Source organism: Corvus hawaiiensis, chromosome 4 (assembly GCF_020740725.1).
Source record: "Corvus hawaiiensis isolate bCorHaw1 chromosome 4, bCorHaw1.pri.cur, whole genome shotgun sequence".
In the NCBI taxonomy this organism is placed as follows: domain Eukaryota; kingdom Metazoa; phylum Chordata; class Aves; order Passeriformes; family Corvidae; genus Corvus; species Corvus hawaiiensis.
In genome coordinates, this window is record NC_063216.1 from 30425168 (window position 1) to 30439861 (window position 14694).

At 44.7% G+C, this 14694-nt stretch overlaps 1 protein-coding gene across 1 annotated transcript; it reads right to left on the reverse strand.

The window, feature by feature from the left end:
• Window positions 1–361: 361 nt before the first annotated feature.
• LOC125325472 (cytochrome P450 2D14) lies at window positions 362–10179 on the reverse strand. Its single transcript, XM_048302537.1, has 9 exons — window positions 9777–10179; window positions 7364–7535; window positions 6506–6658; window positions 5741–5901; window positions 5444–5617; window positions 3507–3648; window positions 2733–2920; window positions 1655–1796; window positions 362–1526 (listed from the first exon to the last, which is right to left on the reverse strand). The coding sequence occupies exons 1-9, from the start codon at window positions 9987–9989 to the stop codon at window positions 1348–1350; spliced, it is 1524 nt and encodes a 507-aa protein (XP_048158494.1). The 5' UTR covers window positions 9990–10179; the 3' UTR covers window positions 362–1347.
• Between the last annotated feature and the right edge of the window lie 4515 nt (window positions 10180–14694).

Here is a 14694-nt window from a genome sequence, read left to right on the forward strand (position 1 = left end):
TTGTTCCCTTGGCCCCTCCAAATGCCGCAATCGGCTCGTGTTCGCTCGTGCAGCTGGACTTTCTTTCAGTGCGCTCTTGGATGCTAGAAACACAGTCCCTCTCCTAGCTATCCCCGCGTTTTTATCCAAATACACGAATGCCCGGACCCTCTCTGAAGTTAAGTTCTCTTTATACACACTTAGGTGTGTGCTGGCAACTATAAACCCAAACACATTCAGTTCAGTGTCATTGAACAGACCAGAAAAGTAACACTGAAATGATCTTGAAAGACGCAGGTGTGGCGCTGGGTGTGAGGCGAGAAAGGTATCAGAGGCAGGAGCACAGCAGGACTGAGGCAACCACAAAGGGAGGAGCAAGAAAGAAGATTTCACATCATTTTTATTCTTTCAAGTTATTTTGTAGATGAAAAGCATAAATGTGCAGTTCCTGCTCAAGTACAAATCTTAATTATGTTAATAAGTATTCGTATAATTCAATAGCTTTCATAGCTTCCAAAATTACTATTACACAAAATTACTACTACACACGTGCACTTGATTTCAGATTTTTTTTTTTTTTAGTGGTGGTTATACATAGGAGCTCCTTCGTGCTATTGTCTTTTCAGATGTGGTAAGGCAGCTACTACTAATTTAAACATTAACATATCTTTACATCTTGCAAAACCATTTGTCAGGAATATTGCAGGAAGAAAGAGAAAGGTAACTCTGAAATCCATGGCCATACAGTTTCAAAGAGTGTAACTCCATCCCTTTGCAAGTTCCAAACCTGCCCAAGAGCTGACTTTATGTATTGCCGAAAAAAAGTTTTAATTAGAGGAGATAGTAAATCTAAACACCAGGATTTCGCTTTAAATGTATTTATAGAAATTTCTATATTTCCCAAATGACCTTCTTCTGTGGCTGAAACACCATATGGATTATTTTTGTACTCCTTGGTATTTACTCCTACTGGAAGCATAGCGTGACATAAGGGTTGTCAGGATTAAAACTTACTTTCTTTGAGGCTATAAATTAAGACAATGCCATATTTGTGCAAGACATGGCAGTATGTAATAAACAGGAAGGAATGAAGGGGACATGTATGTCTTGAATGGTAAGATTTTTCAGGAGCACTACTCTGAAACTACATTTAAATGTCACCTTGTTGTTTAAGCTGAAGCTCTCTTGTCTGATTCAAGATCCACAACTAGAATTAAGCTAAACAAGATATTGGCCTAGATCCTTGCTTTACACAGATGTGGCCTTCTGCACAGACTTGAGTTGGAACCTGGCATGATCCTGCCTAAGCTGTTTCTGACAGAGTTTGGGTGGGTGGTGGTCTGTGAGTGAAAGGAGAGCGCTGTGCACTCATCTTGGGAGAGCTCGCAACATGTATGGGTGTGGGGAGTTTGTGAGAGCAAAGTGACCGTCCTCCCGCGGCCTGGGCTGGTCCTCAGGGAGCACAAAAGTGAATTTCTGCAAGAGACTGGTAAAGAAAAGAAAGAGCTCCATCCTGGCCAGCTGTTCTCCTGGACAGGCACGGCGACCTGCAAGAGAGGGAGTAGAAAGTGTTTGTCAAAGAGGGCAATAATCCATGCTGGAATTGCTGCAGGGAGAGCAGACCACCCTCCTGCTGTGCTTCTGACTTGCACCTGGATCCTCCCCTCATATTTACCTGCTGAGAAGGGCAGGAAGGCCTCTGGTTTCACAAACTGCCCGTTTGCATCCAGGAAGTGTTCAGGGTAAAACTCCTGTGGTTTCTCCCAGAGTGTCTCATCCTTCAGCACGGAAGACAAGTTGGTGATGATTGTTGTCCCCTGCACTCCCCCACAAGAGGAAACAACTTAGGTGAGAACAGCAGCATTATCTTGGCACAACAGAACAGTGCTGGTCCCTCTTTAGTCTGTGTCTCCCATCTAATAGCAACCATCGTTTGGTGCCTCAGCATAAGGCACCCATTTCCACTTCTGCATGTTATTGAAGCAGAGGTAAAGCAGGGCCCTTTTCCAATGGCATATGGTGCCTGCCCTACACTCTGAAGCATCTGAACTTTTGCAATTTGTATCCTTTCAAAGGCTGTTGCATGCAAATGCCAATTTCATGGTTACTCAGTGGAAGCAGCCTCTGCTTCTCAGATCCTCCCGGACTTGTTTTATAGCTGCAGAGAAAAAGCTGACTGACAGACTTCAAAGTCCAACTTTCACAGGGACCATGGAAAATCGCAAAGCTTTCCTGTTTCACATGTCAAGGTTCTAAACCAGAGGAGATACCACAAGGCTAAAAAAAAAAAAACAACAAAATCCCAGTCTTGAATTCTGCCACTGCTGTCAGGGCAGCTGCTTGTCACAGTTTGGAGCTGGTCTGAATGCCAATGGTGTTTGAGTAGCTTCAGAGCTAGAATTTAACTACTACCATCTCATGAAAGCCAGTAAGCTGGTGTTGTGTGCCTCCAGAGAGCCTGTTACGCTCCTTCCGACACAGGCAGGGAATATCACGACTCATTGAGAGGAAAGGAAACCTTTGTACTGAGCTGCCACTGCAGTTGGGTTCCCACACAACAAGCGTAAGCGTAGAGCACAAATATGACCATCTGCCTGAATTTAGCATTTCAAAATGTCTTATTTTAGTGCTCAACAGTGACTGTAATTGGGGCTGGAAATGCAACACTGCAGGGTTGGATGGGATCATCCCCACTCCATGCCTGGCATCTGCACAAGGAGAGGATGCTGTATTGCTTATCTGGTCACGGTCACCTTGGGAATAAAGAAGCCTTGCAACTCTGTGTCCCGGTATGTCATGTGAGGTAGCCCAACAGGAATAATATCCCCGTAGCGTTGCACTTCATGGATCACAGCATTAGTGTAAGGCATGCTTGCTTGGTCCTTCATGGTGGGGGGTCTCTCTCTGCCAATCACCTTATCAATCTCTGCCTGGACCTTACCTGAAAGCAGAATAGATAAGAGGACTCATAGATAACCAGAAGGAGCTGGTACAAGTTGAAGGAAGACTGACTGCCTGAGATTGTAGGCACTGTGTGAGAACAAGACAAGCAGTTAGAGATAGGAACAGAAACCAGATGGGAAGGCATTTTTCAGTTGACCGGTGTCTCTGTATAACTGTTCTTTGCTCATAGCATCTTTAATAAAGGCCTTGCCACTTGACATGCTACCTGACCCTTCCTCTATGCAGCTTGTAGGGTACCCAGGCAAGCAGCATTTGAGAATTTAAACTGATCAGCATCTATTCCAAATACTGGAAGAGGGTGCACTGACCACTGCAAGTCCCCAGGTGAAGCCCTCAAAATGAAGGAGAGAGAAAACTTGCCCTTCCAACTCCAGTCTTTTTATCACGGCTTCCCCCTTGCCAGAACAGCTGTTTGGGAAGTGTTTCTCCTGGTTTCTGCTAGACCAACAATCACCAAAGCTGTTCCTCATTGCAAAATCCATGGAGAGATATTCAGCCTTCTTGCGGAAAAATGAGCCTTGAAGGGAAGAGGTCACACTTCTGTAAGTAAGATTCTGACTTACTCTGTATTTCTGGGTGGAGAAGCATATACAGCAATGCCCATCGGAGAGTGGTGGAGCTGGTCTCAGAACCAGCTGTAAACAGGTCTACAGCCACCAGACGAAGGTTGTTATAGTGGAACCCATTCTCTTCAGCTGCCTTACCCTAGGGAGAGCAAACAAGTGGGTGACTGGAGCTGGGGTACTTGCTGGGCAAGAAGACCACTGCCCAGAGAAGTACTGAGAAGCACTAGGTCCACTTTTTAGTGTGTGTTCCTGTTTTTCATTGGGAGAGTGGAGCACAGCACAGGTGACAGTCTGAGCTTTACAACCCTGTTACCTTCTGTATTTGAAAGTCCTTGACCACCTCCAATATACTCAGAGAAGAATGCTACCCCTGCCTTCAGGACAGAAGTAAACACCTTGTGCTCTCAGCTCAAACAGGCAGCAGACCCCTGCCACTCACTGTAACATCTTCCCCCAAAGAAGGTAGAACACAGTTATTCAGATTTGATCAGATGATAAAAGCCACAGAGTAGAGAGGAGGCTGCCTTGATGTGGCAAATGCAAAATTAGCATTATTTTAAGGGAGTTATCTCTAGCTATGCATTACAGATTCTTGCTGCTCCTGCCCTGATATTTTCTTACAACTGAAAAAAAACTGATCAGGGTATTATTGCTGCCTATTAAGTGTGCAACACCACTTTCAGCAAAACTGGTCTCTCATCCAAATGCTAATTGAGTTCAAGTTTGTTAGCATATGAGATATGACAAGCTCTCTGCATGAGTTCATCTACTTGTCTTTTCTAATCCTTTTTGTACTTCCCTTTCCTAGGGACTAGCTTCTGTTAAGTTAGTCTGTATATTTAGATGCTGTTGTAATATGGATAGCAATTAATGCATTTAAGACTCAACTGTTATTCCAATAAAGGATCTCAGAGAAGGGAGTTTGGGACTGACTTGACCAAAGTTAACTCAGGAGAGGGGTTTATCAGACTGGCTTATCAGGTGATCTTAGTGAACAGAAGAGAGATGTGACAAGAGGCAGCGTGGTCAGGCTCACATCCACCTCCAAGTTGTACCACTGTGTAGACTAATGTAGGTCATGTTGCTCTGCCCATGTGAGCTGGGGGGGGCAACACATAAGCTGGAGGTGCCCGACACCCGTAGCATGGCAGGGTTTGTTATGCAGAGCAGCAGTCCAGCCTGAGGATTTGGATGGTGGAAACGATTTGCAAGCAGAATTTGCTAATATTGCTCATCTGGCACTTGACATTTAGTGAATCCATGTGCAGAAACATATGGTGGATGGATAGGCTGACCCAAATACCTTTGGTCTTATACTGACTTTGTGCCTGACTGAATTGAAGACTCCTTTTAATTTTAGTGAAGTTCAGATTTAGGCCTTCTGATATCTAGCAAACTAGTTCTTAGCAAGCAATTAAAAAATACACATCCTAAAGGAGACACTGTTGTTTCAAGTCATAACTTGGCTTAAAGACAGGCTACAGACGGGGCAATGACACCAAAAAGCCAGTCTGTTGCTCCAGTTTCGTAGCTGATTTTGAGGCATCAGTCATTGAGGCACTGACATGACACAGAATCTTGCATGCTGACTTGTTCCCTGGTGCAAACTTGGGACTATTAGTGGATTCTCAATCATTGCCTTTTAAAAGCCTTCAAATTTTTGTAGGCTGGAAAGAAGGAAGTTGCTAGATTCTGAAGGAAATGTGAAGGTACAAAATGGAACCAAGAGCATCAGCAGATAATATAGTGTCTTAAGACAATAAAAGAGGTTATGGCATGAAGAACACCTTTCATCTCAAGATGCAATGTGGAATGAAAAAGTAGGAAGTTAGTTGCTAAGAGGTTTTATACAGCTCTATGAGGAAAGTCAGCTTCACAAGCTTGAACAGGCCAAGAAACTCCTGACTCCGGAGGGTCTGCTGGTGTCACCCTACCTTCTCCATTTCCTTTAAAAACACATCTGTGAGATCTCGGGTGTGAGCAGGGTCCCAGGTCTTCATATGCTTGTCTATGACCACATCTATGAAGTCCATCAACTCCCTTTGTCCTTGAAAGACCTTCTGTGGGAGTCCAGGGATGCGCACCAAAATGGGCACAGCATTAAGAAGCTGGGGTGTGAGAACCGGAGAAAGAGGGAGAGAAAAGACATTACATGATGCAAAAAAAGAAAAAATATGAAAACACAATTCTCTCAAGCAATAGAGGGCAGCTTCTTACAGCTTTTGGTTTACCTGAGGCAGGAATCCAGTTTCTTGATCCAGGGAATCTTGAACTAACTGTGACAGCCTCTTGAATGTTCCGTCACCGTAGTCAAAACGGTCTCCAAAGACAATGGTGCAGATTATGTTGCAGACAGCATTATTTAGAAGAACATGTATATCAAAAGATTTACCTGAAAATGGAAATGGAGACCAAGCCATGAAGCTCAGCAACACCAAGCTGTTGGACCTCATCTCTCAGCAATGAGAATACACAAATGCTTCCTTGATGACACCAGGAGAAAAAGCCCCCACACCACTCAAAGCATCATACTAGGAGGTGAAGATCATCTCATTCTTATTAATATTTGCTTGATTTGTGTTTAAAGGAGAAAACTGCCAAGAAAAACTGAGTTTTTCTGTGACTTGACAGGTACACTTTGTTCTGTGTCTGGATGACAGGCTGTGAACTCTCAGCTGCGTTTTTATTGCATATGATAATATCAATATGTTCCACTAAACTTCATAAAGTTAGAGTTACTGAGCTCTGCGAATAATTCTGTTTTACCCCTCTATTTCTAATTTCCTCTTTGTTTACTGTTTCAAATGGATTAGTGTTGTGGTAGCCCCACTGTGTAAAGCAGAAGTGGCTCCAAGGAATGCACATAGACTAGAAAAACTGCATTTGCGTGGAAAGAGAGCACTGCATGCAAACAAGAGTGGCTGTAGTATTTCTTCTCTCTGCATCACTGTATTGCCTTTTTCTGTGATTTCCCCGTCCTTGTGGATGTCACAAACCTTCTTTAGACTTGACTGCAGAACAAAGAAATCCAGCTTCCTCTACCACTCGCTCCTCCAAGGATTTCTTTCCCATCCCAAAGTTCCTCAGGGTAGAGAGTGCAAATCTCCTTAGCTCCTTCCAGACATGCCCGTATCTTGCTACAACAATCCCTGGAATTGTGGATGAGCAAGAAATGTCAGATATCTGACTTTTACATCAAGCAAATTTTGCTACAGAACAGCAATTGTGAGTCTGGAGGTACAGGTCTGTGTGGATAGATGAAACAGTCTGACCTTGTGCAGCTTGTTCATACAGCAATTCTGAAATGGATCACTGCACCTTCTAATGCCTGTGCATGGCTGCCAAAGGTTATGGGGGGATTCAATGGGAGCAACAAGGGCTGCTGAGGATAAAGGAATCACCCCTCCAAACCATTCAGCATTGTTCCCATAGCTTGTGTGAACTGGGTAGCAACTTGTGCCACCACACAGGAGCTGAGGATGTGATGTGGGCAGGATGCTGGACAATACTCTGTCTTGGATGAAAGTCACCGTATTTTTTTGCAACAAGAACTTGCATGTAACATTTTGCATGAGCATTTTGTCTTACATAAGCACCATAAGCACTAATCACTGGCAGGAAAGTTGTAGCACTGATAGTGTCCTTACACAGGTGAAGAGGTGTGTGCTTGCTGGAGCTGTACTACAACCACTAAGGGGAGCCTCCATTAAATCAAATCCAAGTTTGTTGCCACCAAAGGGTGCCAGACATACAAGGGGGACATGAGAAAGTGCACCATACCGAGAGAATCTTGCCTCTACCCAATCCTTCTCATGCTAGTGCCATCAAGCAATATCCATTTTCATGGGACTTGCCTTCAGAATTCTTTCCATAGCCCATATGTTCATATATTGGAAAGTACGGCCGGTCAGCAAAGTCCTCCGATTTGTGGACCAGGGCTTCCTTCACTGTTTTATACCCATTCAACACTACCAGGTTGGTCCAGCAGTTCTGGAGACTGAAGATGTTTCCAAACTTCTTCTGAAGCTGCCAAGATAAAAAAGCATGTCCCTGAAAATTATCTGAGTGTAACATCAGAAATATCACCATATCCTTCCTTAAGGCCTTTACTATTTAGTGATCTTTGAGGTATTTTTATTCAGAGATCTTCAGCTGATCTTTGACCTTTATCTTTGCAGTGCAACTGCTCACAACAGCGCCAAGCAGCAGCTGTAGCAGGGATCAATCCTGGCCAAACTGTTGTTATTAACATTGTGCAAGTACTTCTTTTTTTGTCAAGAACCTTTTTGGGGGTTTTCAAAGGCTGCATGCTCAATAATGAATTATTTCCTAATGTTTCTATTTATTTTGATCTGAAAGAGTAAGTAAGTTTTGAGTTAGTCTGCTTCTGCTGAAGGAAATATTGATAATAAGGTTATATGTAATTTTTATTTAAAGATGCATTTGTACCTAAAGATCTACTCAGAAACAGGTTTCCAGCAACATGGTTGGAAAAGGCAATTCCACACTGGAATTTCAGGTCAGCTTTCTCCCTAAAAGGAGTGTACACATCTAGTATGACTGGTAACTGGCATACACCCTACATCTGCTGTGATCTGTAAGCCTTATAATGCTGAATCAGGATGACTGCACAGGTAATCCTGTCAGCCATACACTCACCATGGGAGCTGGCCATGGAGCAAAGTCTTCTCCAGGTAGACAAGCCCTTTAACCAGACATAGACTCCTGGGAAGGCAGGTCAAAGCTCCCCTGCTAGTCAGGAACACTGAACAAAGCCCAGAAGCACGTTGCTCAAAGACAGTACAATAGTAGCAATGCGCCACAGTTTTCTTTTTCTTCTGTCTTTTTTTTGTTTTAAAGCTAAGATTCTTCATTTTTGCCCTGTAGCGTTGCAAGGAATTGAAGTACTTAATACTGTATTTGCAGTAGGTTTGAAAAGGGAATTAGCACTTCACTGGCACTAGAAATATGTCATTAAAAATGATTACTGGTCAAGATTGTGGTTAGCATGACCCTGACGTGATATGATTTGGAAATGGTAAGCTTTGGACTATATGCAAGCAAACAATGTAAATGCTATATTTAGTTTCTTCATTTGGCAGGTTTTGGACAGACAGCTGAACAGCGCTGTCCTAGAAAAGAGGCCTTTAGAGTTTGCAAGCTGAAGCACAAAACCCCCGTGGTTTATCTGCTGCAAGCTGTGCCGTGCTTTCCCTTTGAGAAAAGCTAAGCCCTGACTTTGAATAGGAACGCTACTGAGATTTTGGGCATTGCTGCTGGGGCAAATCCCACAGGCTGATCTCTTTAACTGGAACTGTCACACGCCTGCAGGCATGCTTCAGTAACTCGAAGGGAAGCCTGCCATTCCCACAGCCACGTTCCCAGCCCACAGATATTTGTTTGTCTTCCCTTGTTTGTACATCCCCCTGCTCCTTTGCCCCCAAGCCTGCCCACATGTTAGGTTGGTAGCCAGCTCCTATCACCAGGGGTACAGCACTGTCTCCCACTGAGCTCATACAGAGATGGGGAGATAGAAGTTGGGAAGCGTTGGTGTGTGATTATCTCTTTATCTGTGTGGGCTAGGTCAGTGTCCTTAGGCAGTGACTTGCTTCATCCTGGACTTTGGAGAGGGCATTGCCCTTCGACTTTGTTCAATTTCAATACTGAAATTGGCCAAAAATAAACTTTCTAACACAATTTGAAGTATTAGAAAGCAGGCATTCTTTATTGTAGCACTGGACTCCTCTAATAGAATGGTACAACAGGGGATTTATTCCATCATGATCATACATATTCATTGCAGCGGGCTTCCCAGCTAATACATAAACACCACTTTTCCTAGGACTTACCTGCATGCACCCACCTTCTACTGGAAGTCCTTTTGTGGTCCTACAGGCTCATCTAAAGGTGTCTCTGGGAGTCATACTCACTGAGTGCTTCAATATTACCATATTACCTTTCCTTGAACTTTTTCTTTGGTCATGTGCTGTTGCTTCTTGTTACATAACTTGCCAAAACCCCTACTCTATTCCCCATTATCTGTTTATCCACTGTTCCCAGCTACATTTATCATCTTGTGTGCATACTGTTACATTCTTTCATCTTTTTTGCTAATTAGTCTTTCATCTCTATCTAGTAACTTCAGGGGAACTGAAGATTCCTATTCTTTGTGTTATGTACCTGTAGCTGATGCCAGGGTGTGACCCACCCCTCCTGGGCCCGCAGTTGATTGTACATGGAGTGTGTCACCGCAGGGATTGCACTCACCTGGCTGAAGGAGTGGTGGGGCTTGTGGAAGTCAATGGAGAACATGGTCCCGACGAACGGCAGCGACGCTGGGCCCGGCGGGTAACGGCTCCACTTCTTCCTGCGCTTCATGAAGTCAAGCAGTAAAGTAAACACTGTAAGAAAAATTCCCAGTATAGAGATGTTGCTCCAGATGGATGACAGCTGGGACCCCAGCCACAGGAGCAATGCCATTTTGTAGCCTGTCTACTCCTTGATCTTCCTCTTTTGACTCAAGACTGTTGCTGCCTCCTTTTGCCTTTTCTCTTCTCCTCTCTCTCACTTTCTTGCCCAGACAGCTGCCCCCTTCCCCTTGCTTTCTCCTCTTCCCCACACTGCCCTTTTCTGCTGCACCTCTCTCCCTGCACTTGCTGACCTCTGAATATGAAACTTGGCTCAAACTATAAGCTCCTCCTCTGCTCACTTCAGCCTTAGGGGAGTGGTGATGAGGGTCATCCCTCCTTCTCCTCCTCCTCCTCCTCCCCCCCACTTCTCCTCCCACTATCCCCTACCTCCTTCCCCCTTCTCCCCCTCCAAAGCCCGAGCTCAGAGGCCTTTGTCCCTGCTGAAAGTGGCAGCTCCTGCCAACGATGCCCTCAGTGGTGCAGGGCTGGGTGAGCTCTGGGTGTTTGGGTGCCTTCTCTCGCAGCCAAAGAGAAGGTCACAACAACCAGCCAGTCTTGCTGCATTCTCGTGGGGCAGTTTGGAAAGAGTTTGTTTGAATGTGTATCACCTTCTTGTTAGTACAGATAAGTCAAGGAAGAAGCAGCTCCTAAACACAAATCACCTGGGTTTCTGTTGGCAGGCTAAGGATAAGTTCCGTTGGAACTTGAGAAAGGTCAGGTTAGGTCAAACATTCCCTTACAGGAGGCATTTATTACAGAAATTAGCCTTAAACAGTCACCTGAGATTTAAAAAATCATTTATGTGTCTAGGATTAATAATTTTTATCAAACTCCAAATGTCAGTCAGCACAATGACCTCGGCTTTTGTAGAGCACAGGCCAGCTACAAGGAAGAAATCACATGTATTACAAGGGGCCTCAAATTTGCAGCCTTTGGGGCAGCAGTAATGCCAACACAATTATGGAGTTAGTCAAAGTATTTCTTAAAGCAGCACAGCTGTGTGCTCCTGGCATCTCTGCCATCAGAGATCAATAAAACTTGCTCTTAGGACAGACAGTTCTAGATAAAATGAAGCAGTAAGCCCATCACAGTCTGATCTGTGATCTCAGCATGATCAGGGAAAAAACTCCTAATGGAGCAATCGCTGCAGCAGTGATGGAGAGCTCAGGCTGCAAAGCAATGCACCTGCAAACGCTGTGCAGGCAGTGCTGGTGTGCAGCCAGGGCCTCAAATGCCCCTTCCCCTGGGAGGGGAGGCACCTCAGTGCCCATTGGCTGTGTGCTGAGGTTACCTTGCTCAGCAGGATCCTGTTTTGAAACCATCATGACTCAGGGTTCAGGGTTTGTCTCAAGTGGTTGTAAACAAACATGTGGAATGGGAAACAACTGGGGGAATTACCAGCCCCCACACAACTGCAGAATTGTGATTTCTTTTGAGTTACAGAGACATACCAGGATGGTTCACAAGCCTGGAGAGCTGCCACAGATGGGCACAATGTCTTCAGGAAGGACAGGCTGGAAACAGTGAGGGGTGGTTGTGTGCTGTGTAAAAGAGTGCCCAGAACTTGGCCGTGGGAGAGGTGATGGGCCAGCTGAGTGCCTGTGGACAAGGAGAAGGTAGCAAAGCTCCTTTTGGAGCAGTGTTGTGCCAGGCACTCACTACAGACTTCTTGATAAAGGAGAGAAAGTCAGTAGAGCCATCCCACACAATCACAGGCCTTAGGGCTAACTCACAGTGTGCTTTAACCGAAGGGCTGCATGGTCAGGCACAATCTGGGTGGTTTCTCAAGCATGCTCAAGACAGGTTCATGACACAGGTGATTGATGAGACAACTGGAAGAGACGCTGTTCACAAAATAAGAAGAATTGGTTCAGGATATGATGGTCAAGGGTAACTTTGCCTGCAGAAACCATGGAACTGTGAAATACTAAATCCTGCAAGAAATCAGCAGTACAAACAGCATTACTGCCCTTACCTGCAGGAGAGCAGGTTTCACTTCATTTAGGGATTTCCTTGGCAGGATCCCAAAGAGAGCTGCCCTGGAGAGTGAAGGGCAGCCTCCTCAAAGCATAAGATTAGTGCATCTCATTTATTTCCTTGACATTGTGAAGCCTTTAACACCATTTTCTACAGTATCCTGGTAGGTAAATCAGTAACATACAGACTGCCAAGGTAGATGATAAAGTAGGTGGATAATTGTTCAGATTGTGGGGCTGAAAGAAGTGGGATCAAGAGTACAGGGTCCATCTGGTGGATGATCACTAGTGACATCCCTTAGGTATCTGTACTGGGGCTGACAAAGTTTAGGTTATTAACAACGTGGCAGATGGGACAGAGAGCACTCTTGGCAAGTCCAGGCTGGGAGTTTGTTGGCTTTTGAGTACCCACCACGTTTCAAACAGCTCTGCTGTGAGGTCTCAGGAGACAGAGCTGCAACAGTTCTCTGCTCAGTGGGCTAACTTGAGCAGGAGATGGTTGAATGATAAAAGATGATCAAGGGCTTCCTCCCACATTGATTTTCATGACCCATGCACTCAGATGACAGTGAAAAGATGGGAAATGTGGTCCCAAGAATGTCAGTGGACATTTCCTGATCACCCCACCAGTAAAAGGAAGTTACCTTGCCTGTTTCAGTTTACTTTGAGCTCGACCTTTATGAACTTCAGCTGAAAAATATCCACCTAGGTCCTTTCAGTTTTGCTTACCTTGGCTAGAACCAAAGGCTGTCGGACTCCCATCATTCACCTGTGGGCTCTAACAAGGATGGCTGATCAGAATTCAGGAAGTGGATTTAATTTTAATGAACATCACTCTGGAAGGCCATCAGAATAGGAACTCTCCAGCTACTCTGCTTCCTGTGGCTCAGCCTTAACATAAAGTGATAAAGCTGCAACCTGAGAAATGCATCAGCTAAAAAAACCCCCGACACTGACTTCCCAATTGACATCTTTCCAAAAGGTCACTTGGTAAATGATCCTTTCCTGCAAACCTGACAGCTCCTCCACTTTTGGCTAGTAGCATGGACTGCCAGTCCTGCAAAGGACTGGAACAAGTGCTATAGCTTTGTAATTTCAAAAGAACAGTTTTCAAAGCCAGCAAAGAAACAACAGACAACAAATCTTTTTCTGACAGAGAGAAAGAGAAAAGAGTAATTATTCTTCTGAAGAATGGAAGATGTTCATTTGCATTTCTTTTCAATAAAGTAATATTTTGAGCAATTTTCAAGTCAGGGAAAAAACCCTCCAAATCCATACATATTAATTTCAGCTAGCTGCCCTGCTGTGCTGGGTGCATGTCTTTGACTGTGCACAGTCAATTTAGAGACGAGCTAAGTGAAATTACAGAAGTTGCATGCAGACATCACTGTTCTTTGACTGAAGACACTGAAATACAAACAGAAAAGCAGCTTTAAGAAAAAAACCTATTAATATTGCAAAACAAAGCATCCAAAAGTAAGATAATGCAGGAGTTGCCTTTTTTTTTTTTTTTAGGCAATTTTAGTGGAGACTTTTTGTCCATATTGTCCATAAGATCATATTTAATTATAATTACATGCTGTATTTCCTTTTTGAAGGACTCTCCCTTTATTCAGTGCACAGAATAGATGATGGTCACTCACTAATCTGGTTTTAATTACAGCATTTATCTTCAAAGTCTATTTTGCCACCTACTGTTCACACCTTGCCCATAAAGGTGGTTTAGATGGGCTTTTCCACAGTGGTCCTCAGTGCCTGCATGGGTGAGGAGCAGGCAGGCATTCGTACTCAAAGCATCCCTCTGAGATGCCACCAATGGAGGCAAATGACCTTCTAAGTGTTGGTACCCGAGAGAAAGTCTAGGAGGTGCCACACACAGCTGTCCACGGCCCATGCCCAGCTGCCAGCTGAGGCTGCAAGCAGCTTCTGTGGGTCTTCCTGCAGGATCACAGCTTTGGCACCCCGGACATGGAGGTCACAGATTAGTGCCTGTTTATGAAACTTGCTGTTTCAGTAAGTACTCAGCATCACATACTGCTCTCTGCACAGAGGTAGGATGAAACCCTTCCAATGGCCAAAGAAACACTCTTCCTTCCCTCCGTCTTTGCTTCAAGCCTGGAGCCAGCCAGAAAGCATTGGTCACATAGCATGAATATTTCCATGAGCTTTCAGGAATTTTTCATCCAAATCCCAGCAGGCCGACTGCTTTCCCCTTAAAACCTCAGATGTAGATGGACACAAACCTCAGCAATTTTGTCATTCTGAAAGAGCAAAGCCTCTTGGAACAACACTGGTTAGTGTGAAGCCTGCTGCTCTCATTCCTTGGCTGTCCATCTCTCAGGCTACAGCAGAGGTGGGGCTGATGAAGATCCCAGAAACCTTTCCTCTTTGGTGGCCTTTTCTAAGCCCAGAAAACAGTCTCCCACCTAGTCCCAGACTTTTTTTGATCCTTCCTCCACTTCCTTTTTTCAGCCCACAATCTCTCTTTTGCCTGTTTTGCCTTCACTCAGATGGCCTCCTCCCCCTGACCATTTTGGTGCTGGAGGGTGCATGGCAGAGACCAGCTTCACACTTGTCATTCACCCTTAGCAGCCCCTGGCAGCCGGCAATAACCACCACCTGCTCTGCTCAGACATCTCAGGGGATTTGAGATGAAAAACTGAGAGCTCTATCAAGCGCACGCAAACTGGGTTTTCAAGGGCTTGTAATGTAGCCAAGTTTGAGCACAGTTTTAGAGAGCTGGTGCAATGTGTCTTCCTAACAGAAAGCTGCCTCCTGCCAAATTTTGCGTGTAATGCT

Bases quoted from the DNA above. Each gene is read 5' to 3' on its own strand.
- LOC125325472 (XM_048302537.1), bottom strand. From the start codon at position 9,989: ATGGCATTGCTCCTGTGGCTGGGGTCCCAGCTGTCATCCATCTGGAGC. The intron at 7,536-9,776 runs GTGAGTGCAATC...TTATCTTGGCAG, and splicing joins CCCACCACTCCTTCAGCCAG to CTTCAGAAGAAGTTTGGAAA. The intron at 1,797-2,732 runs GTGACCGTGACC...GGGGGAGTGCAG, and splicing joins AAGGCTTCTTTATTCCCAAG to GGGACAACAATCATCACCAA.